This window comes from Oncorhynchus kisutch, linkage group LG28 (assembly GCF_002021735.2).
Source record: "Oncorhynchus kisutch isolate 150728-3 linkage group LG28, Okis_V2, whole genome shotgun sequence".
Lineage (NCBI taxonomy): Eukaryota > Metazoa > Chordata > Actinopteri > Salmoniformes > Salmonidae > Oncorhynchus > Oncorhynchus kisutch.
This window is the reverse complement of record NC_034201.2, coordinates 39,121,279-39,145,225: the sequence shown is the minus strand read 5'-3', so window position 1 is coordinate 39,145,225 and position 23,947 is coordinate 39,121,279. Positions and strand designations below refer to the sequence as shown.

Below are 23,947 nucleotides of genomic sequence, written 5' to 3'. Positions count from 1 at the left end.
ATCTTCCCATCTGTAAGTTTGTCTGTCTATGGGGGAGGGAAGGGGCTGTACTGTACACAGAGGAAATGACACTGAAACGCCTCATTGTGCCTCACAAGGGAGCACTGACTTCCTGGAAGGCATAAAAGGCTCTGCAGTCTCTCCACTGGAGGAGGAGGAAGAGTGGTGCTGGATGAGCATAGAGCTGTATACTCACACTAACCTGATTGTACTAACAGATAGAAAAACTGGCTTACAACACCACCTCTTCCTCCTCTCCATTATCACAGCAGAGAACAAAGCAGTGCTCTCTAACCCAATCATCACACTGAGGAACAACAAAGCAGTGCACTCTAACCCAATCCTCCCACTGAGAAACAAAAGAGCAGTGCTCTCTCTAACCCAATCATCCCACTGAGGAACAAAACTGTTCAGTAGATTGTTTTGCCCAACATTTCCATGGATGTCAGGGACAACTAAACGTCACAGGCCCCTCTTCTGCTATAGCCCGCCTGTCTGTGACCGCCTGTTGGTGTCCCTTCATGGGAGAAGTCACTCTTCCTCTCAGTGCTCCACAAAAGGTCAAAGCAGTAAACGAGGGATCAGCTTCTTCTCCCCTGCCTCTGGGGTACGTGATGAGAACACACACAGATCCAGTTAGTGGAGTGACGTTCACTGGGAAGATTACTACACCTGGCTGTGAAAGGAGAGGAGCAGACACACTGGGCTCAGCGGGTGGTGCGTGTCTGCTCTCTGCTGCTGCTGGCACAGCCTCCTGGGGCCAATCACTTCCAGGTACACCTGGCTGTGAAAGGAGAGGAGCAGACACACTGGGCTCAGCGGGTGGTGCGTGTCTGCTCTCTGCTGCTGCTGGCACAGCCTCCTGGGGCCAATCACTTCCAGGTTGATCGCAGAATACAGTACAGTAACCGTGAAGCGGTGTGCCAAGGCATGGGCCTGCCTGCATGTACACTGTACTGTGCACTTTGCCAGAGTGCACATACACACAGGCTGACAGGACACTAATCCCAGCCCCAGCCCATCTCTAGAGAATGTGTGCTTAACCTTTGCCCTGTTCTCTGAACAGGAATGTCATGTCTAGAATTCTTGTTAACATTGGGCTGCCTAGTAAATCTTAATCTCCCTCTGAAGATGACTCAAATCAACTTATCATTATGAAAAATACATCTCAGACAGCTTTGGGTTTGGGTCCGGGTCCTGGGAACACCAGGCTTGTTTGTTTAATTCTCATATAAGAAGCATATCAGGTACAGATAAGAGATGGGCAACTACCCACATCCATACCAACCCCCTTGTGACAGCGAAGATTAAAACACATTATTTATGTTAATTTCCTGCATTTCTACACATTTTGCCATGGACAGAGAGAAGATTTAGCAGTTTTACAGCTAATTTCATGCAAATTATACACATTTTGCCATAAGGTGGAGGCAAATGTTTGCATTTTTAATATATGATAACTGATGATCAATGGGCCCCACCCCAGTTGGGGCCCAAATAAACTGCTGTTGCACAACCAAATTTCGAAATTGTACACATTATAACTGTCAACAGTAAGTTGAGACCCTCGACTGAGAGTGTAATTAGTCCACAGGCATACAAAAGGAAAAGACCCTCGACAGAGAGTGTAATTTGTCCACAGGCATACACATGGGGGGCAGTTGCTGTATGCGTTAACAGTCAGTCGCTTGAGATAAAAGCCTTGATCATGCGTGTGGCTATCATCCCAGTCTATTTATCAAAAGTAGGTCTAGGATTCTGCATAAAGTCTGGCAGAGTTCTCTATAAGTACAATGAACATGATAACATTTGAAATGCATTGTATCCTACTGAACAGAAATAACAGGATACTAACTAGCCTAGCTATTGATTAGTGTTAATTGCTACTGTTATGTTGCTGCTGCACATAGATGTGTCCCAAATGAAGCCCTATTGCATTTATAGGGCACTAGATTTGACCAGGGCCCATAGGGCTCTGATAAGTACTGCACTATATAGGAGGGGAAAAAATCTATACAATTGCTTATTGCAATATTATTTTGGACGATATTGTATAGATTCTTTGACTCCAAGTATCGATTTATAAAAATAAATAAAAAACGTATGGGGTTTGAGAGCTTGCGCTTTGTACTTGAAGAGCAATCGTTGTAGAATTTCCGGGCCATCAGTTTTTCGACATGGCATGTTGTAGTCTGGTTCTAGATAATGCCATCAGGGAATTGAAGCCAACATCCTCTACCATTGACAATGGCTGCATATCAACTACATTCATTTCTGTAATCAGTGCTGTCATTTTCTCGCTCAGTCCCTTATTGCACCTCTTGTGTGTGAAGCTGTCTAATGTCTGTTGTGTGGTGCCTGTGGTGCTGCCAGCAATGATTTGGGTCTCACGGTGCGTCTCTTTCATATGGTTAATTAAGCCATATGGTTAAGTATATATAATGTCATATGGTTAAGTATATGTAATGTCATATGGTTAAGTATATGTAATGTCATATGGTTAAGTATATGTAATGTCATATGGTTAAGTATATGTAATGTCATATGGTTAAGTATATGTAATGTCATATGGTTAAGTATATGTAATGTCATATGGTTAAGCATTGCACCTGTACTACCATTACTGTACCTCAATTCCACCTTGGAAAGTTTGCATTTCACCACCTTCTCATGTAATGTCTCAAAAGTATTGCCATACAGGACTTGCTGTCGTTTGCCTTTCTCAACGATAATGATGTGCGGAGTGCTTTATATCCGTGGTAAATAATTTGAAAGATGCATATCTCCTCTTATTAACATTAAAGCATTGTTGCGTTATTCGTTTCCTTTTTCCCTTTATGACGATCGAAACCTGTTAGTGATCCCAAGTTTAAACGTTCACACCCCTCGTAGACAGTGTTGTGCCATCTACCTGCCTTTTCTCTTTCCAATGGGGACATTCTACTTCTCTTGTGTTACATAAGCTGAGGATTATACATGGTTGAATTCTTACTGTAGCTTTATTTGCAGTTGTTCCACATGGGTGTAGGACACAGCAGACAAGTTCAAATGCTGAACCCCAGAAGGAATAGTGCTGCTGTCTGAGGATGTGGGGGTTTTGCTGTGAGGTATTGTGAAATGTTTCCAGCTCAGAACAGTGAAGAACTCGCTGCAGCACGTCTCTTAGGATAGGCTCTGAACATAGAGCTGTCGAGTCAGTACTGATGTAGGATCTTCATTTGATCACCCTATTGCAGGAGAATGTTCCTGCAATGCAGGAAATGTAAAACATGTAGTGTATTCAGGGTTTAAAAAGGCTTCTGAAGTTTATAATTTCCACTGAAATTACAAACTTGATTTTCCCTTAAGAAAAATGTATCAACCCCTAAAATAAATTGACAAAAATAATAATTCACATTTTGTTTTAGTGCAGAATTATTTTCCTGCTGTAGCAAACAGGTTCAAATTAAGATCCTACATCTGTATGTATGACTAAATAGAACATAGTCCAGTACATTTTCTGTGTCTCAGGGGGAGAGGGGTATGCAAAAACCACATTTCTATTTCACACCTGTACAGGTTACCACTTGTACATAACAGTGAAACAGGACAACAACAAAAAAACTACCTAACTAATAAAAACATTTAAATTATTATTTGTAAATGTGTCTCCTAACTTGATGAAAATGTGAAACAGACTGCACAAAAGGCATGTGTTATTTGATTACTTTAGCAGTGCGGTTACATCATGTATTGTGCTTTGCCTCTGATATAGGCTAGCGTCAATGTATTTCAAAACCACTAAATCAGTTATGACAAGTTTAACTAATGATGTTCTCACAAAACATTACTCCCTCGCCCACACTCCAACTCAGACAGTCACCAAGGCAACCTGCCACAGACATACCGACAGGGGGCTGGGAAGTCATGGGGGACGAGCCTCTACAGGAGAGCGTGGTGAGTGAGAGAGCGTCACAAAGGAGCGTGCTGTCCACACCCATCCAGGAGAGCACTTATCAGCCAAGCCGGCCACAACTGGGCCCCACAGATTACCAGCTCTGGTAACATCTCCACCACGGCACCCTAGTCCCTACATATTGCACTAGTACTTTGTGTTCAAAAGAGGTTCACTATATAGGAAATAAGGTGGCATTTGGGGTGTATTACTCAGGTAATGCTAGGCTAAATAAGGCTACTAGGAAAACTTACAGTACCAAGCAGCAGCAGCCAGGAAGCTTGCGCAGCGGCACGTCCCATTAAAAAGTAAAGGGAACCTTTCAGCACTTGTGCTTAAGGGTTTGGCGGCGGCCATACAGATAAAAAAACATCCTGTGACATACGGGTCAGCATGAAGTGGGACATGCTCCTGTCTCAGCAATAGTCTACACATGGGGAGATTTATGTACAGTACCAGTTAAAAGTTTGGACTACTCATTCAAGGGTTTTTCCTTTACTTTGACTATTTGATACATTGCAGAATAATAGTGAAGACATCAAAACTATGAAATAACACATATGGAAACATGACCGAATACAAACAGTGTAGCTATTCCCTCCGCAAGGCAATCACACAAGCTAAGCGTCAGTATAGCGACAAAGTAGAGTCGCAATTCAACGGCTCAGACACAAGAGGTATGTGGCATGGTCTACAGTCAATCACGGATTACAAAAAGAAAACCAGCCCTGCTGCGGACCAGGATGTCTTGCTCCCAGACAGACTAAATAACTTCTTTGCTCGCTTTGAGGACAATACAGTGCCACTGACACGGCCCACTACCTGCGGCCTCTCCTTCACTGTAGCCGACGTGAGTAAAACATTTAAACGGGTTAACCCTTGCAGGGCTGCAGGCCCAGACGGCATCCCCAGCCGCGTCCTCAGAGCATGCGCAGACCAGCTGGCTGGTGTGTTTACGGACATATTCAGTCAATCCTTATCCCAGTCTGCTGTTCCAACATGCTTCAAGAGGGCCACCATTGTTCCTGCTCCCAAGAAAGCTAAGGTAACTGAGCTAAACGACTACCGTAGCACTCACTTCCGTCATCATGAAGTGCTTTGAGAGACTAGTCAAGGACCATATCACCTCCACCCTACCTGACACCCTAGACCCACTCCAATTTGCTTCCCGCCCCAATAAGTCCACAGACAACGCAATTGCAACCAGACTGCCCTAACCCATCTGGACAAGAGGAATACCTATGTGAGAATGCTGTTCATCGACTACAGCTCAGCATTTAACACCATAGTACCCTCCAAACTCGTCATCAAGCTCGAGACCCTGGGTCTTGACCCCGCCCTGTGCAACTGGGTACTGGACTTCCTGACGGGCCACCCCCAGGTGGTGAGGGTAGGTAACAACATCTCCACCATGCTGATCCTCAACACTGGGGCCCCACAAGGGTGCGTTCTGAGCCCTCTCCTGTACTCCCTGTTCACCCACGACTGCGTGGCCATGCACGCCTCCAACTCAATCATCAAGTTTGCAGACACTACAGTGGTAGGCTTGATTACCAACAACGAGACTGCCTACAGGGAGGAAATGAGGGCCCTCGGAGTGTGGTGTCAGTAAAATAACCTCTCACTTAACGTGAACAAAACAAAGGAGAGGATCATGGACTTCAGGAAACAGCAGAGGGAGCACCCCCCTATCCACATTAACGGTACAGTAGTGGAGAGGGTAGTAAGTTAAGTTCCTCGGCGTACACATCACGGACAAACTGAATTGGTCCACACAGACAGCGTGGTGAAGAAGGCGCAGCAGCGCCTCTTCAACCTCAGGAGGCTGAAGAAATTTGGCTTGTCACCAAAAGCACACAAACTTTTACAGATGCACAATCGAGAGCATCCTGTCGGGCTGTATCACCGCCAGGTACGGCAACTGCTCCGCCCACAACGGTAACACTCTCCAGAGGGTAGTGAGGTCTGCACAACGCATCCCTGGGGGCAAATTACCTGCCAGGACACCTACACCACCCGATGTCACAGGAAGGCCATGAAGATCATCAAGGACAACAACCACCCGAGCCACTGCCTGTTCACCCCGCTATCATCCAGAAGGAGAGGTCAGTACAGGTGCATCAAAGCAGGGACCGGGAGACTGAAAAACAGCTCTCTCAAAGCCATCAGACTGTTTAACAGCCACCACTAACATTGAGTGGCTGCTGCCAACATACTGACTCAACTCCAGCCACTTTAATAATGTAAAAATGTATCAAAATGTATCACTTGGCACTTTAAACAATGCCACTTTTATATGTTTACATACCCTACATTACTCATCTCATTTGTATAAACTGTACTCGATACCATCTACTGCATCTTACCTATGCCGTTCTGTACCATCACTCATTCATATACACTGCTCAAAAAAATAAAAGGGAACACTAAAAACAACACAATGTAACTCCAAGTCAATCACACTGTGAAATCAAACTGTCCACTTAGGAAGCAACACTGATTGACAATAAATTTCACATGCTGTTGTGCAAATGGTGGAAATTATAGGCAATTAGCAAGACACCTCCAATAAAGGAGTGGTTCTGCAGGTGGTGACCACAGACCACTTCTCAGTTCCTATGCTTCCTGGCTGATGTTTTGATCACTTTTGAATGCTGGCGGTGCTTTCACTCTAGTGGTAGCATGAGACGGAGTCTACAACCCACACAAGTGGCTCAGGTAGTGCAGCTCGTCCAGGATGGAACATCAATGCGAGCTGTGGCAAGAAGGTTTGCTGTGTCTGTCAGCGTAGTGTCCAGAGCATGGAGGCGCCACCAGGAGACAGGCCAGTACATCAGGAGACGTGGAGGAGGCTGTAGGAGGGCAACAACCCAGCAGCAGGACCGCTACCTTCGCCTTTGTGCAAGGAGGAGCAGGAGGAGCACTACCAGAGCCCTGCAAAATGACCTCCAGCAGGCCACAAATGTGCATGTGTCTGCTCAAACGGTCAGAAACAGACTCCATGAGGGTGGTATGAGGGCCCGACGTCCACAGGTGGGGGTTGTGCTTACAGCCAAACACCGTGCAGGACGTTTGGCATTTGCCAGAGAACACCAAGATTGGAAAATTCGCCACTGGCGCCCTGTGCTCTTCACAGATGAAAGCAGGTTCACACTGAGCACATGTGACAGACATGACAGAGTCTGGAGACGCCGTGGAGAACGTTCTGCTGCCTGCAACATCCTCCAGCATGACCGGTTTGGCGGTGGGTCAGTCATGGTGTGGGGTGGCATTTATTTGGGGAGCCGCACAGCCCTCCATGTGCTCGCCAGAGGTAGCCTGACTGCCATTATGTACCGAGATGAGATCCTCAGACCCCTTGTGAGACCATAAGCTGGTGCGGTTGGCCCTGGGTTCCTCCTAATGCAAGACAATGCTAGACCTCATGTGGCTGGAGTGTGTCAGCAGTTCCTGCAAGAGGAAGGCATAGATGCTATGGACTGGCCCGCCCGTTCCCCAGACCTGAATCCAATTGAGCACATCTGGGACATCATGTTTCACGCTATCCACCAACGCCACGTTGCACCACAGACTGTCCAGGAGTTGGCAGATGCTTTAGTCCAGGTCTGGGAGGAGATCCCTCAGGAGACCATCCGCCACCTCATCAGGAGCATGCCCAGGCGTTGTAGGGAGGTCAAAAAGGCACATGGAGGCCACACACACACACACACACACTACTGAGCCTCATTTTGACTTGTTTTAATAAGGACATTACATCAAAGTTGGATCAGCCTGTAGTGTGGTTTTCCACTTTAATTTTGAGTGTGACTCCAAATCCAGACCTCCATGGGTTGATAAATTTAATTTCCATTGATAATTTGTGTGATTTTGTTGTCAGCACAGTCAACTATGTAAAGAAAAGTATTCAATAAGAATATTTCATTCATTCAGATCTAGGATGTGTTATTTTAGTGTTCCCTTTATTTTTTTGAACAGTGTATTTTTATGTACATATTCTTCATTCCTTTAAACTTGTATAAGGTAGTTGTTGTGAAATTGTTAGGTTAGATTACTCGTTGGTTATTACTGCATTGTTGGAAGTAGAAGCACAAGCATTTCGCTACACTCGCATTAACATCTGCTAACCATGTGTATGTGACCAATAACATTTGATTTTAGTAGCCCCAAAAAAGTGTTATACAAAATCAAAATATATTTATATTTTAGATTCTTCAAAGTAGCCACCCTTCGCCTTGATGACAACTTTGCACACTCTTGGCATTCTCTCAACCAACTTCACCCGCAAAGCTTTTCCAACCGTCTTGAAGGAGTTCCCACATATGCTGAGCACTTGTTGGCTGCTTTTCCTTCACTCTGCGGTCCAACTCATCCCAAACCATCTCAATTGGGTTGAAGTCGGGTGATTGTGGAGGCCAGGTTATCTGATGCAGCACTCCATCACTCTCCTTCTTAGTCAAATAGCCCTTCTACAGCCTGGAGGTGTGTTTTGGGTCATTGCCCTGTTGAAAAACAAATTATAGTCCCACTAAGCGCAAACCTGATGGCGTATCACTGCAGAATGCTGTGATAAGGCACACTTAGCCATGCTGGTTGAAGTCTAAATAAATCACTGACTGTCACCAACAAAGCACCCCCACACCTCTGTGCTTCACGGTGCGAACCACACGTGGAGAACATTTGTTCAGCTACTCTGAGTCTAACAAAAGACACGGCAGTTGAAACCAAAAATCTCAAATTTAGACTCATCAGACCAAAGGACGGATTTCCACCAGTCTAATACCCATTGGTAGTGTTTCTTGTCCCCAGCAAGTCTCTTCTTATTATTGGTGTCTTTTAGTAGTGGTTTCTTTGCAGCAATTCAACCATGAAGGCCTGATTCACACAGTCTCCTCTGAACAGATGTGGAAAATGTCTGTTACTTGAACTCTGTGAAGCATTTATTTGGGCTGCAATTTCTGAGGCTGGTAACTAATGAACTTTTCCTCTGCAGCAGAGGTAACTCTGGGTCTTCCTTTCCTGTGGCGGTCCTCAAGAGGCTTCTAAACAGCTTCTTCCCCCAAACCATAAGACTCCTGAACATCTAATCAAACGGCTACCCCTCTTTTACACCACTGCTACTCTGTTATTATCCATGCATAGTCACTTTAATAACTCTACCTACATGTACATATGACCTCAACTGGTGCCCCCGCACATTGTACCGTTACCCCCTCATACAGTCTCGCTATTGTTATTTTTTCAAAAGTTTTTGACATTTTCCATATTGATTGACCTTCATGTCTTAAAGTAATGACGGACTTTCATTTCATTTTGCTTATTTGAGCTGTTCTTGACATATGAACTTGGTCTTTTAACAAATAGGGCTATCTTCTGTACACCACCCCTACCTTGTCACAACACAACTGATTGGCTAAAACGTATTAAGAAAAGAAATTCCACAAATTAACAAGGCACACCTCTTAATTGAAATGCATTCCAGGTGACTACCTCATGAAGCTAGTTGGGAGAATACCAAGAGTCTGCAAAGCCGTCATCAAGGCAAACGGTGGCTACTTTGAATTTGTTTAACACTTTTTTGGTTACTACATGATTCCATGTGTTTTTTCGCAGTTTTGATGTAGAAAATTGTAAAAAAAAAAAAGAAAAACCCTGGAATGAATAAGTGTGTCCAAACTTAGACAGGTACTATACCTCACCTCTAGTCATGACTGACTGTGACAGTGACTACGATGTCCTCCTTACCATCTGGTGACAGTGACAGGCCAATAGGGTCATCAACCTGAGCATGATACAGGGATAACCCCATGACATGGAAAACCTGAGACCATGTCAACAAAGCCCTGTTGTTTACCCCGATGTGTACAGCAAACACAGATCATGAGGCCAATGGCCCCTCAGATCTTCTCCAATAGGTTTTGAGAAGGAGGTGAGAAGAGAGGCGGTGAGGAATCTAGGATTAGTTGAGACAGAGCCTTAAGTCTACTCACTGTGGACGGAGCTTCTTCTCTTCCCACAGACTGATTAGTCAGTAGCCTGACGGGCATACAGGAAGTGCTTCCATCACTCTCCCGGCCTACAGCTTCCCTCCTGACCCTGACTACTCCTCATGCACTCCAGGACAGCCAAACTGTATGGGGGCTGGAGATCACATGTAGCCAGGGAGGAAGGATGTAGAGACTGTCTATTATCACGTTTCCATTGTCGAAATTCCAAAGATGCCTTGTAGTTTACTCAATTTTATTCTCAGTCCTGTGTAAGGACAAATTATTAAGTATTTCCCAGACTGACAACTGCTTAGTCATTAGCCACTGTCAAGGTATACCTGCTACTTCAGGAGGTGTATTTTTGTGGTGGCGTTAACTGAAGCCATCATTTATTTATAAATCAGGGTGGCTCATGCCACATGGTTTTCGCTCACATGCCGGTTCACAATGTATGAGTGTGTGCACTGTGCCCTGGCCCGGCCTCACTTCTTCCACTGACCCCCAAAGGCACTCACTGTACTACACTGGGCACGAGCAAATACTTATCCTGCCATGTTGCAAAGTGGGGGCTAAAAGAACCAGATTAAATAGCGATCGAACACAAAACTACAGTTGAGTTTGGACAAAGCAAACAGGGAAGGCTAATAGTGGGGTGTCCTGGGGGATCCAAATGGAGTCTCGTTAAGATAACATCACAACAGGATGATCTGTCTGGATTGGCCTTCTTTTTTTTGGTTGGTTATTTTATTCATTCTCCCATATTTTTTTTAAATAAGCACACATTTAAAAAAAAAGCCATACATGCACATGAGTAAAATCAGTGAGGATAACACACAATAAAAACACTTATTTCCATTGTAGTCCTCTTGAGACAAGATGTCTAGGCAAGATGGAACAGTGTTAAACACAGTATGACAGTGAGATAATAAACATAAAAACAGAGGACGACATCTATCTCAACATTGCGGTTACATCGTATAGGTACATTCATATTGGCACAGAAGACAAACTGTTTTTCATTGTATTTATGTTTAAAGCTGCCCAGAGAGGATGTTGTTTTTATGCACAGAGGCAACTCATTAGATCAGAGAGTAATCTCTCTGAAAGTTCACAAGTGGTGAAAACAATCAGCACAAACGAACATTCAAATATTATCATTCTAGTAGTCTAGCGTCAAAATGATTACGAAGTTAGTGATGAGAGGTGACAGAGGTTAAATGTGCATTGAACTGTGCAAATCCAGGAACTCCCTAGTGTGCGTCCCTCAGCACTTTGAAATGTTGATGTATTCAAGACATTTCTCCTTCTGCCTACTGTCAGTCCAAATGTTCAGGGTGTGGTAAGTAACCATATCTTACTCTTGATGATAACGAAAACCCACATGACACTTGTTCACATCAGAAAACTTTTCTTCATATCAGAAAGTGAGCATTTCAAGTGTACACCAACAGGAAACTAACAGATCACCTAGTTTATAGGAACTAGTAAGACATGTAAGTAAGCAGGTTAGAATGCATCATTTGGTGATGGGCCAATTTAATATGGTAGGAATAAAACCTAAACAATTAAATAACTTAATTTGCTGACATGGAAACATCTGGTCCAAGTGGCAACATGAATACATTTGAGATCATAAATATCAATGTTTATGACAAGCTGTGGACTGACTCAATCACCATTAATTAAACATTCATTTGTTTACCTACGATCATGCTAATTTGCTCACTCAGATTAACTAAACACTTCACAAATGGGTTTGGTATGACTACAGAAAGATCAGAATAAAGTCATTTTAAATGTCATTCAGAAATAGGGCACATAATGTTGCTGGTAGTATGCATTTCAAAGGCAGATGAAAGTCTCCGAAATTGCATGTTTCCCCCATATATTTGCATATAAACTTTTTTTCCCTTGAGATTGAAAAACCACGTTGTTTGAGATGGATACATGAGTGAACCGGTTTTGACAGCCCAAATAAGAAAAATGCCATAATTGCCAGCACAGCACATCTGTTTTCATATAATTGTGTGGTGCCTACAAATAATTTATAGGCTGACAAATAGGCAGAGGTACTATCAGGGGAGTCATGCACCCCACAAATCTGAGGGGGCACAAAGTATGTGAGGATTGCTTGGGGCTAGGCCTGACCATAGATTGGAGAATGTTGCTAGTCTAACTTGATTGATAGCCTGAAATAACTTATTGGTATCTAGTTAGGAGGTTAGGAGATTGGGAACTCTCTGAGCTAACTTCATACAAGTGCTAGGTGGCTAGTAATATTACAGAGAAACAAAATATTTTTTAAATTATTTATAAAAACTAAAAAACGTTCAGTTTGATGACCGGGCACGTGCCCCTGTGCCCCCTATGGGCTAGCAGATTCAACTGAAATAGAGTGGCTCCTACTCTCAGTGCGGAACAAGTTGCCCATGATCATCTCTTTGAAGTCTCTCTTTGAAGTCATACAAAATTATGTTATAAACATAATAGCTAATTGAAACAAACCCATAATGCTTACCTTGTAAACTTTTCCAAACGCTCCATCACCCAATTCTCCGATAATTTCCCATTGGTCATTAGGATTGATGTCTCGATGAACGTGTTCATATTGCTTTGCCTTCTTTTTTATGTCAAAAGAAGACAAGCGAAGTATTTGGCTTAATTTAGCAAAAGCCATAGTTTCACCGCAAAATGTAATAAAAGTTTCTGAAGACAGCAATGATTTTGAGTCTCACTCAATCGTGTTGAACCAAAGTATTCGTACAAAAAAACGACCTGATCTCTAGAAGCACGCACCCAACATTTTTCACACCTTTCACGTAAGACAATAAGCCTTCAGTTCATACCAGTCTACGCGTTGTCATCGAACAACTTCATATTTCCATATTCATTCACAGTGTTTGTCCACTGCCACACGGTGACCACCTGCTGCAGTAGAGTTATCGAGGACAAATTGTTGCTTCGATGTAAAAAAAAGACAAGCCCCACCCTGTCGCTCCCGCGGCCGTAATGGAAATGTCGTTTTCTATGTCCAGATCCGTTATGTTTACGCACGATATATATAGTTGGGAGAACTTCACGTCCCAGTTTAGATAGATTGGCGTGAAGTTATTCAGTTACCCACCACTGCATGTGGCCACTGACAGGTGATCGAAGTTAGGACACAGTTTACACAGGCAGCCCAATTATTATATTTTTTCCACTAATTGATCTTTTGACCAATCACATCAGATCTTTTCATATCAGATCTTTTTTGGAGCTGATCTTATTGGTTTGCCTTTTTAAACGCAGACAAGGATATATTTTGGTGCACTCTATAGCCCACAAGCGCCACTAGGTGGGAATTGAATCATAGTACTGGTACATCAGCTGCACATACTGTCTGTTGTGGTCTTCTGGGTCTTGCCATTATGTGGTCCCTTTGGTCGGTTTTACACTATAATTCACAAGGCTATTTTATATTTGATGATATAAACAAATTGTGCCATCCAGAAAGTTAGGTTTTGTGAAGTCATATCACATCTGGAACGATGGATGATGGATCATACAGAGTATCATATTAGGATGTCTTATTCAAATAATTTCAGCCCAGGAAGAAACAAACAAGCACAACATTTAGGCTTCAACTCAAACCCAGGCTTTCACAGATAGCAAGCAGCCAAGCATATCAATGTAACATAAACATGTCGTCAATGCACTTTATTTTTAGGCGAAGGTACTTTTTTGAAAAGTAATTTGTCAAAGAAAAAATACAATGCCATTAAATCTGTTTGAATTCCCCATTGCAGGGTTTTGCATCATACACAGTCATAACTAACTATCTCTCTCTCTCTCCCTCTTCCTCTCTCTCTCTCTCCCTCTCTCTCTCTCTCTCCCTCTCTCTCTCTCTCTCTCTCTCTCTCTCTCTCTCCCTCTCTCACCTCTCTCCCTCTCTCTCTCTCTCGCTCTCTCTCTCTCTCCCTCTCTCTCTCTCTCTCTCTCCCTCTCCCTCCCCCCCACCTCTCTCTCTCTCTCTCTCTCTCTCCCTCTCCCTCTCTCCCTCTCTCTCCCATCAAACAGTGGCATTGTCATTTCCGGCTCCAGCTCATCGGCGGGCGGTCCAAGGCTGCACAGTCATCGGTGGTGAACACCAGCTCCTAAACATAGAGATATGAGGCGTGTGAGTGCCAGTGTCCTAAAATGCACTAGTAAAAACAAAAACCCAGTGCTCAGTGCAAAGACTATGACGCAACATGAGGAAAGTGACATAACAAAGAGCATACAACTATTATGTCATTTCAGAGGATATGAGAGTATTGATTTTCTGAAAGGTCATTTCACTTTATGCATTTCCTTGACCAAATACAGTAGAATGGCAAAAAATCCCAGAGAACAGAATGCCCTTTCAATCATTTGTATCATGAAGCTCACTTTTTTGACTGATAATAGTACTATCTTTATGTGTTATTACAGAGCTTTGTTGTGGTTCTCCTCTGTTTCCCCATTCTGTTTCATGGAGTCTGAATGACAGGGAGCCTGGATCAAGGGCTAGTCTGTCTGTGAATGCTAGTCGTCGCTCTCTTACCCCGTGACACCTCTGGGACATGATCATGTGCAGTTGCCTGACCTCGAGACCCACCACCCGCACTTTCCTGGTGTAAGCACAGCGCAGTTCACGCAAGCCGTCCACCAGAAAGACGTACTGCCTCATCTTCGGCATGATGCAAGCGTTCTGTCAAGATGAATATCATTTCTGTTCTTATGTTGCAGACCAACAATTATCAGGCGTAGAAATCAGTTATCTTTTCGGCAACCTCAACATCAGGGAAATGTATTTAATTAAACAGACACAATAGTGATCTCAAAAGTACACAGTGAATACTGCAACAAAACTTTCCACAATGCCATAGTCATACTTACATGCACATCTAGGTAGAGATGTGGGATGTGCGCCATGCAACGCCTCTGGAAAACACAGAGAGACATTAGGCATACTCCACTGCAATCAGTGCTCAGTCCCTCTATGGTAAGTGACTTACAGTTTCAGGTTCCATCTTGATCATCGCTGCCTGATGGGTTAGGTCTCGAGCCATACTCAACACCTTAGTGTAGCATGTCGGTGGGTTAGGGTAGCATAGGACCAGTGCTACCAGTGAAAGTGCTAGTAGTGTGTGTCCTAAAATGGCCATAGCTGATAGTTCACAGTGAAACACACAAGGAGGCCCTTTATATAACCAGGTAGGAATCCTCTAATGATATGTTACTATCTTAAGACAATTACACACTAGAATGTTTTTGGTTTCCTTTGTTGTTGTTGTTGTTGTTGTTGTTGTTATTCTTGTTTGATTCTCTGTTCTAATTTGTGTTGAAGGGGGGAGATTGCACACACACAAAATTGAACAATAAAGTTGCTTAAATCATTACTCACAAAGTCTTTGTTAATGTTATGTGGTTCCACCTCCTGGCTTTTGGAGTAACATGCCTGCTGAGGGGAAAGGAAAAAGGTGTACTTATTGTTACTGTACATGTAATTCTGTGGGGACGGTGACCATTATACTAAAGTAAATACAGTAATTCCACAACAGAATGGTGAAAAAGAGGTGGATGCTATCCCTGACTGGGACTTGAACCAAGGTCCAGTGACTTTCAAGCCAACACCTTAACCGTCACGCCAAGAGGTCCAAACCTCTTGATGAGGTTCCTAGGTGTTGACCAAACCCCTTTCTTCAGGAGAGTGTGTCCCACACTTTTCTATACCAAGTGCCTCACATGTACACACCTCTCCAATGGCCTCATGGGCACTATCCCACTTCTGACACCTGTGTAGCTTATTCAAGGAGTTTCAAACCCGGGTCCAGCAACTGTTAAACCAACACGTTACCTGTTATGCCAAGAGATCTGAACGCCTTGATGCGGTCGCTAGGTGTTTGATTAACGTCACAACAATATATACCAATCACGTCATTTTTCTATTGTATAGCCATTATAACCCATTTTAAAATGTATAAAATTATCTTACATTTTTCACTCTGTAATTTTATAACCTGACGGTGGGCCGAAACACACACAATGGTTTTACTTTGGCTACATTCCCTTTTCACTTCAGTTTACTCAATTCATGCACTTTGATTGTAGCCTATCAGACTTCACCCCAAACAAAATAAAATGTTGGACAAATCTGACACCAAATGAAGTATGGTTTTCCTAAATAACATTTCTTTAGGATACATTCTTTGGAGAGCTTGTCCAGCTATTACAAGCTGAATCCTTTGGATGACATCCATACTAAATAAATATTCACGTACATTTAGTTATACATTTCAGTATGTTGATGCAGGAATTCTGAGAAGAACAATGTATGGCCCCTAGTCATCTTTTATTTGCATATTGAGCAATGTTATTCAAAGGAAAGGGACGTTTCCAAGAACAACAGTCTCAAACTCATTGTGTGGGAGTAAGTATAGGCCTATGTAGGTGTATAGCTATATAACATTATGCTAATGTTATCATTGTGAAAGCATTAAGAACAACAGTCTCAAACTCATTGTGTGGGAGTAAGTATAGGCCTATGTAGGTGTATAGCTATATAACATTATGCTAATGTTATCATTGTGAAAGCATTAAGAACAACAGTCTCAAACTCATTGTGTGGGAGTAAGTATAGGCCTATGTAGGTGTATAGCTATATAACATTATGCTAATGTTATCATTGTGAAAGCATTGAGAACTGTATGGAAAAATGAACATAGCTGTCCATAAGGAACTATTGGACAGCTAGCTGTCGTGGGTTAATTTAATTATATTTTTGAGAGAGCTATCCACTAGGTGGGGCTAATTTCACACACTATCTCTGTGTTTGACTCCACTTCCAGGGAATCCTCTGTAGCTCGAGAGGCTCTTTTAAGGATCACACCCATCAAAATGGCTATCAGCACTGCAAGGGAGGACTCATTCCTTCTATCCCTCCATTTATTAAAGCTAATTTGATTATCTCTATGAAATTAAAAAACATGACTTATATGTAAAAATAAATAAATAAATAACTACAGACTACTTACAGTTTTGTAACCGTGCCCACGGGTGAATACTGATAAACAGCACAGTGAATACTGATAAACAGCACAGTGAATACTGATAAACAGCACAGTGAATAGCAATAAACAGCACAGTGAATACTGATAAACAGCACAGTGAATAGCAATAAATAGCACAGTGAATAGCAATAAACAGCACAGTGAATAGCAATAAACAGCACAGTGAATACTGATAAACAGCACAGTGAATAGCAATAAACAGCACAGTGAATACTGATAAACAGCACAGTGAATAGCAATAAACAGCACAGTGAATAGCAATAAACAGCACAGTGAATAGCAATAAACAGCACAGTGAATACCAATAAACAGCACAGTGAATAGCAATAAACAGCACAGTGAATAGCAATAAACAGCACAGTGAATACTGATAAACAGCACAGTGAATACCAATAAACAGCACAGTGAATACCAATAAACAGCACAGTGAATACTGATAAACAGCACAGTGAATACCAATAAACAGCACAGTGAATACCAATAAACAGCACAGTGAATACCAATAAACAGCACAGTGAATACCAATAAACAGCACAGTGAATACCAATAAACAGCACAGTGAATACCAATAAACAGCACAGTGAATACCGATAAACAGCACAGTGAATACCAATAAACAGCACAGTGAATACTGATAAACAGCACAGTGAACACCAATAAACAGCACAGTGAATACCAATAAACAGCACAGTGAATAGCAATAAACAGCACAGTGAACACCAATAAACAGCACAGTGAATACCAATAAACAGCACAGTGAATAGCAATAAACAGCACAGTGAATACCAATAAACAGCACAGTGAATACCAATAAACAGCACAGTGAATACCAATAAACAGCACAGTGAATAGCAATAAACAGCACAGTGAACACCAATAAACAGCACAGTGAATACCAATAAACAGCACAGTGAATAGCAATAAACAGCACAGTGAATACCAATAAACAGCACAGTGAATACCAATAAACAGCACAGTGAATACCAATAAACAGCACAGTGAATAGCAATAAACAGCACAGTGAATACCAATAAACAGCACAGTGAATACCGATAAACAGCACAGTGAATACCGATAAACAGCACAGTGAATACCGATAAACAGCACAGTGAATACCAATAAACAGCACCGTGAATACCAATAAACAGCACAGTGAATACCAATAAACAGCACAGTGAATACCAATAAACAGCACCGTGAATACCAATAAACAGCACAGTGAATACCAATAAACAGCACAGTGAATACCACAGCAGGTGTGGCATGACAGGGCATCATAATTAATGTAATCAAAAATATTATTTCTGATTTGCCAACTATTTAATGGTGATCTGGTCTGATTTTGATGAGTGCCAGTTGCCCGAGCAGTGGTGATTTTAACATGTAAATCTTGGTGGGGCAAACAAACAAAAAATAATCATGTAGATGCATGCCAGCAAAGCCACTACACAACACTAAACAATACATGAATTGCTCTATAACTGTGGCAAACGGGGTGACAAACTGTTATGGCCTACATAAAGAGTCCTAACAGCAGAGTCCCAACAGCAGTCCCAACACCTTACCACTGCTATACCTGGCTATCAGCGGAACCTTGTCTGGCAGCAAAAAAGTTCATTCAGCCTCATTTACTGCCTTAAAAAAATAGCTGATATGGCTGACTTGCTTAAACAAATATTGTTTCTACTGACAATCGAGATGTACAAACTATGGCATAAGGGACGCCGAGTGGATAAGAGGCAATCTTGTCATTTCGATTTAGACATTAATGAACGCGCTAGGAAGGACGTAGTCAAAATAACTATTTGTTCAACACTTTTGAAATGTACGGCGACAGAACATGGGCCGTTCTTACAGTACTCTCCCTGTACACCAACTCAGAACTGTAGGATAAATAAAGGGGGCATATAAGCAGACAATGAAAACGCTTACAATATTCGATGATGACATTTCTCTAAAACAGGCTGTAGGCTACATGTGCACCACAAAGTCAGTACAGTAGGCTAAGTTATGACAGTACAGTAGGCAAATTATTAGAGTGAGGCACATGGGCTACTAACAGCTTAGTACACAACATACAGTTAGTATAACTTTCGTAGCTACAGTATACATATCTCCCTGGCATATTACATTATTTATGCAGCAGCATACAATACATTTGCCAAACCCTCCCCTGACCCGGGGAAGGCCGGAGTATCTCCCAGTCACGTCGACAGAGCTTTGGATCGAACCGAGGGCTGCACTGGGGCCTCAGCATTGTTGAATTTGTGATTTCCAACTTGTTGTGAAATGTTTACTTCCAATGGCCGATAAGCACAGATACGTTTCTCTATCATTTCTCTTCATATTACATGGATTGAAAAGGATTTTCCTGTAGATTGCTGACTTGATGCATGATGATGACTGCTTGTCTAGCTTGCTAGCTAAGATTTTGAAAGTATGATGTTGGCATGATCAGCCCATCAAAGCTAAGGTGATTTTAGGTAATTTTATCTGTGGCCAATGACCTTAAGCCTTCTTGGATGGGCACTTCTGTTTACAATGATGACCTACCATGGTCAAACCCTAACGACGCTGGGCCAATTGTGCGCCACCCTATGGGACTACTAATCACGGCCAGTTGTGATACAGCCTGAAATCAAACCAGGGTCTGTAGTGACACCTCTAGCACTGAGATGCAGTGCCTTAGACTGCTGCGCAGTCTATGGCAGCAACCGAGGGGCTTGAATTTTCTATCTATACTAGTACATTTTGTGGCAACGTAGTGTCCCCATGAGTGACAGAACACTGGGCCAATCACAGTGCAACTAGAGAGCATTACCAACCCCTCCATATTTTCCGCTGGCTGCCCCACCACCACAGAAAGCACTGAGGTAGGCTGGAACACCTGCATGTTGGAGCTGCCTTACTCTAGAAAGCTAAAAAGAGACCATGTTTGTATGTAGCTTTAGTAACTCAATTAGTTTTTATTTATTTTACATTGTTTGCAAACTGATATGTGACACGTATTAATGCCAAAATAACATGCAAAACAGAAACAAAAATATATACAGTACCAGTCAAAAGTTTGGACACACCTACTCATTCCAGGGGTTTTCTTTATTGTTTACTATTTGGCTCTCATGAGGACCGCCACAGGAAAGGAAGACCCAGAGTTACCTCTCTTGTGGAGGATAAGTTCATTAGAGTTACCAGCCTCAGAAATTTCAGCCCAAATAAATGCTTCACAGAGTTCAAGTAACAGACACATCTCAACAGCAACTGTTCAGAGGAGACTGTGTGAATCAGGCCTTCATGGTCGAATTGCTGCAAAGAAACCACTACTAAAAGACACCAATAATAAGAAGAGACTTGCTGGGGACAAGAAACACCAGCAATGGACAATAGACTGGTGGAAATCTGTCCTTTGGTCTGATGAGTCCAAATTTGCGATTTTTGGTTCCAACCGCCGTGTCTTTGTGAGACGCAGAGTAGGTGAATGGATATTCTCTGCATGTGTGGTTCCCACGTGAAGCATGGAGGAGGAGGTGTGATGGTGTGGGGGTGCTTTGCTGGTGACACTGTCAGTGATTTATTTAGATTTCAAGGCATACTTAATCAGCATGGCTACCACAGCATTCTGCAGCGATACGCCATCCCATCTGGTTTGCGCTTAGTGGGACTTTTGTTTTTTGACAGGACAATGACCCAACACACCTCCAGGATGTGTAAGAGCTATTTGACCAAGAAGGAGAGGGATGGAGTGCTGCATCAGATGACCTGGCCTTCACAATCACCCGACCTCAACCCAATTGAGATGGTTTGGGATAAGTTGGACCGCAGAGTGAAGGAAAAGCAGCCAACAAGTGCTCAGCATATTTGGGAACTCCTTCAAGACGGTTGGAAAAGCATTCCAGGTGAAGCTGGTTGAGAGAATGCAAAAAGTGTGCAAAGCTGCCATCAAGGCAAAGGGTGGCTACTTTGAAGAATGTCAAATATAAAATAAATTTTGATTTGTTTAACACTGTTTAAGACTCCATATGTGCTATTTTATAGTTTTGATGTCTTCACTATTATTTTACAATGTATAAAACAGTAAAAATAAAGAAAAACCCTTGAATGAGTAGATGTGTCTAAACTTATTTTGACTGGTATTGTATATATATATATATATATATATATAATTTTAAGTCAAATTTTACTTTTCGTAGCAGGTTAAGAAAATCTACGCAGGAGGTTAGTAACCACAGGGTAGCCTAGTGGTTAGAGTGTTGGACTAGTAACCGGAAGGTTGAACAGGCAGTTAACCCACTGTTCCTAGGCTGTCATTGAAAATAAGAATGTGTTCTTAACTGACTTGCCCAGTTAAATAAAATTAATGTAGCAAGTTAGGAAAATGTAGTTAATGTTAGGAAAAGGTTTAGGGTTAGCTAAAATTAAATAAAAAATCTACTTTTGACACTAATTTGACAAAAGCTGGATCCCTTCTAGCCATGACAAGTTTCCCCTGAGCGTGGAGGGGTGAACCCTGGGCCCATATCCACACAGCAACTCAGTGTAGGAGTGCCGAGGATCAGGATCAGGATCAGGATCTAGGATCAGGTCCTAACCTGTCCATATAATCTTATTAATTATGATCTACAAGACAAAACGTATCCTAGATCAGCACACATACTCTGAGACACTTTGTCTCGGGCCCTGGTCTCATGAAAATAAAATAAAATAAAATTGTATTTGTCACATACACACATGGTTAGCAGATGTGAGTGTAGCGAAATGCTTGTGCTTCTAGTTTCGACAATGCAGTAATAACAGTAATAATCTAACCTAACAATTCCACAACTACTACCTTATACACACAAGTAAAGAATATGTACATAAAGATATATGAATGAGTGATGGTACAGAACGGCATAGGCAAGATGCAGTAGATGGTATAGAGTACAGTATATACATATGAGATGAGTAATGTAGGGTCTATAAACATAAAGTGGCATAGTTTAAAGTGGCTAGTGATACAGGTATTACATAAAGATGGCAAGTAGATGATATAGAGTACAGTATATAGTACATATACATATGAGATGAGTAATGTAGGGTATGTAAACATTATATTAAGTGGCATTGTTTAAAGTGGCTAATGATACATTTTTACATCAATTCCCATCAATTTCCATTATTAAAGTGGCTGGAGTTGAGTCAGTATGTTGGCAGCAGCCACTCAATGTTAGTGGTGGCTGTTTAACAGTCTGATGGCCTTGAGATAGAAGCTGTTTTTCAGTCTCTCGGTCCCTGCTTTGATGCACCTGTACTGACCTCGCCTTCTGGATGATAGCGGGGTGAACAGGCAGTGGCTCGGGTGGTTGTTGTCCTTGATGATCTTTATGGCCTTCCTGTGACATCGGGTGGTGTAGGAGGGCAGGTAGTTTTCCCCCGGTGATGCGTTGTGAAGACCTCACTACCCTCTGGAGAGCCTTACGGTTGTGGGAGGAGCAGTTGCCGTAACAGGCAGTGATACAGCCCGACAGGATGCTCTCGATTGTGCATCTGTAGAATTTGTGAGTGCTTTTGGTGACAAGCCAAATTTATTCAGCCTCCTGAGGTTGAAGAGGTGCTGCTGTGCCTTCTTCACAACGCTGTCTGTGTGGGTGGACCAATTCAGTTTGTCTGTGATGTGTACGCCGAGGAACTTAAAACTTACTACCCTCTCCACTACTGTCCCGTCGATGTGGATAGGGGCATGCTCCCTCTGCTGTTTCCTGAAGTCCACAATCATCTCCTTTGTTTTGTTGACGTTGAGTGTGAGGTTATTTTCCTGACACCACACTCCGAGGGCCCTCAAAATGGATAGTTTGGACTGGAATAATTTTGGCATTTGTGTGCACTCACTGTAAGCAAGTGCCTCACCCAGTCAATCCCATGACCTTGGAAAGGACCACACAATTAGGAAGTGGCAGCACCATGCTATTCCTAACGGTTGCACTTTATGGAGCCATTGCCACCTCAACTCACGGCTTGACAGATATTGGACACCGCACCAAAGTGTTACACAGGGAGAACTCTATCTGTCCAAAGTTGTCCATTCCCACTAGGCACATACTGTTTGAATCAACATTGTTTCCACAACATTTCAATGAAATTAAGTTGAACCAATGTGGAATAGACTTTGAATTGACGTCTGTGCCCAGTGGGTTCCTATCTCTGCTATAATTGAATTTAAGATGTGAATAAGGTGAAAATTAACATATTATTGTTCATGATAATAATAAGAGCATGTAATCCATTTATGAAGAATACAATAATACAATTTACACATTTTGAGTCATGTGAAATATAATTACGTAACATAAATAATATTCACCTGAGAAGAAATTGGCTCATAAAATGTATACCGCGAGGGTGAGTAGACTTGGCTACATTCACGTTGCGAGACGCGCGAGGAGGGTGTTCTAGCGCTTCGATCACATCGACAGTGTTTTTCATTTTGGCACACAATAAGGACATTCATTTCCAATTAAACGTCTTGCAGCATTGCGTTTCAGAAGCAGTTGCAGTCCATTCTGTATGGTGCATACGATGGATTTATCGAACGTGTGCGTCAAACTGTATGTGTAGACGGCTTGACAGAAATAGTAGCAGAAGGTGAATGTTGAACTTTTGTTGCACACATATCCAGATGATGCTGCGTACTATTTTGCGTAAACCCTGTCGGTGTGTTCGAAGCGTAAACAGCGTAGCGCCAAGTAGCCTGTAGTCCATTCGAGGTACTGGTGTGTGAAGTCTAAACTGATGTCTGCCTTATTCTGCCGTCTGCTGAACTCGTGCAACATGTAACAGTTTTCTGTTTCTGCTTCATGTTACAATCATATCCTCAGTGTCAATAATAATTTTGAGAGAACAGTTTAGAAAATAAGACAACTTTCATTGCACTTTTATTTTTTTGGGCAATCAATCTGCGCATCTTTCCCTGATCGTTT

General features: G+C 42.4%; 2 protein-coding genes across 3 annotated transcripts in view; both read right to left on the bottom strand.

Moving 5' to 3' along the window:
• Window positions 1–13,076, bottom strand: part of LOC109872574 (serine/threonine-protein kinase 10-like) — a 56,672-nt gene extending 43,596 nt beyond the window's left edge. Inside the window, exon 1 of the mRNA XM_020463855.2 lies at window positions 12,437–13,076. Within this exon, the coding sequence (XP_020319444.2) occupies window positions 12,437–12,595 (159 nt within the window). The 5' untranslated portion in view covers window positions 12,596–13,076. The remainder of the gene's footprint in view (window positions 1–12,436) is intronic.
• A 794-nt stretch (window positions 13,077–13,870) lies between these two features.
• cytl1 (cytokine like 1) lies at window positions 13,871–23,653 on the bottom strand. Of its 2 annotated transcripts, XM_020463860.2 has the most exons (5): window positions 23,332–23,653; window positions 15,326–15,382; window positions 14,818–14,862; window positions 14,483–14,629; window positions 13,871–14,054 (listed from the first exon to the last, which is right to left on the bottom strand). In XM_020463860.2, exons 1-5 carry the CDS (start codon window positions 23,476–23,478, stop codon window positions 13,986–13,988), a joined length of 465 nt encoding a protein of 154 aa, XP_020319449.1. In that variant the 5' UTR covers window positions 23,479–23,653; the 3' UTR covers window positions 13,871–13,985. The 2 variants fall into 2 exon arrangements, with proteins under 2 accessions (XP_020319449.1, XP_031664190.1); XM_031808330.1 differs by lacking the exons at window positions 15,326–15,382; window positions 23,332–23,653 and adding an exon at window positions 14,937–15,106.
• Between the last annotated feature and the right edge of the window lie 294 nt (window positions 23,654–23,947).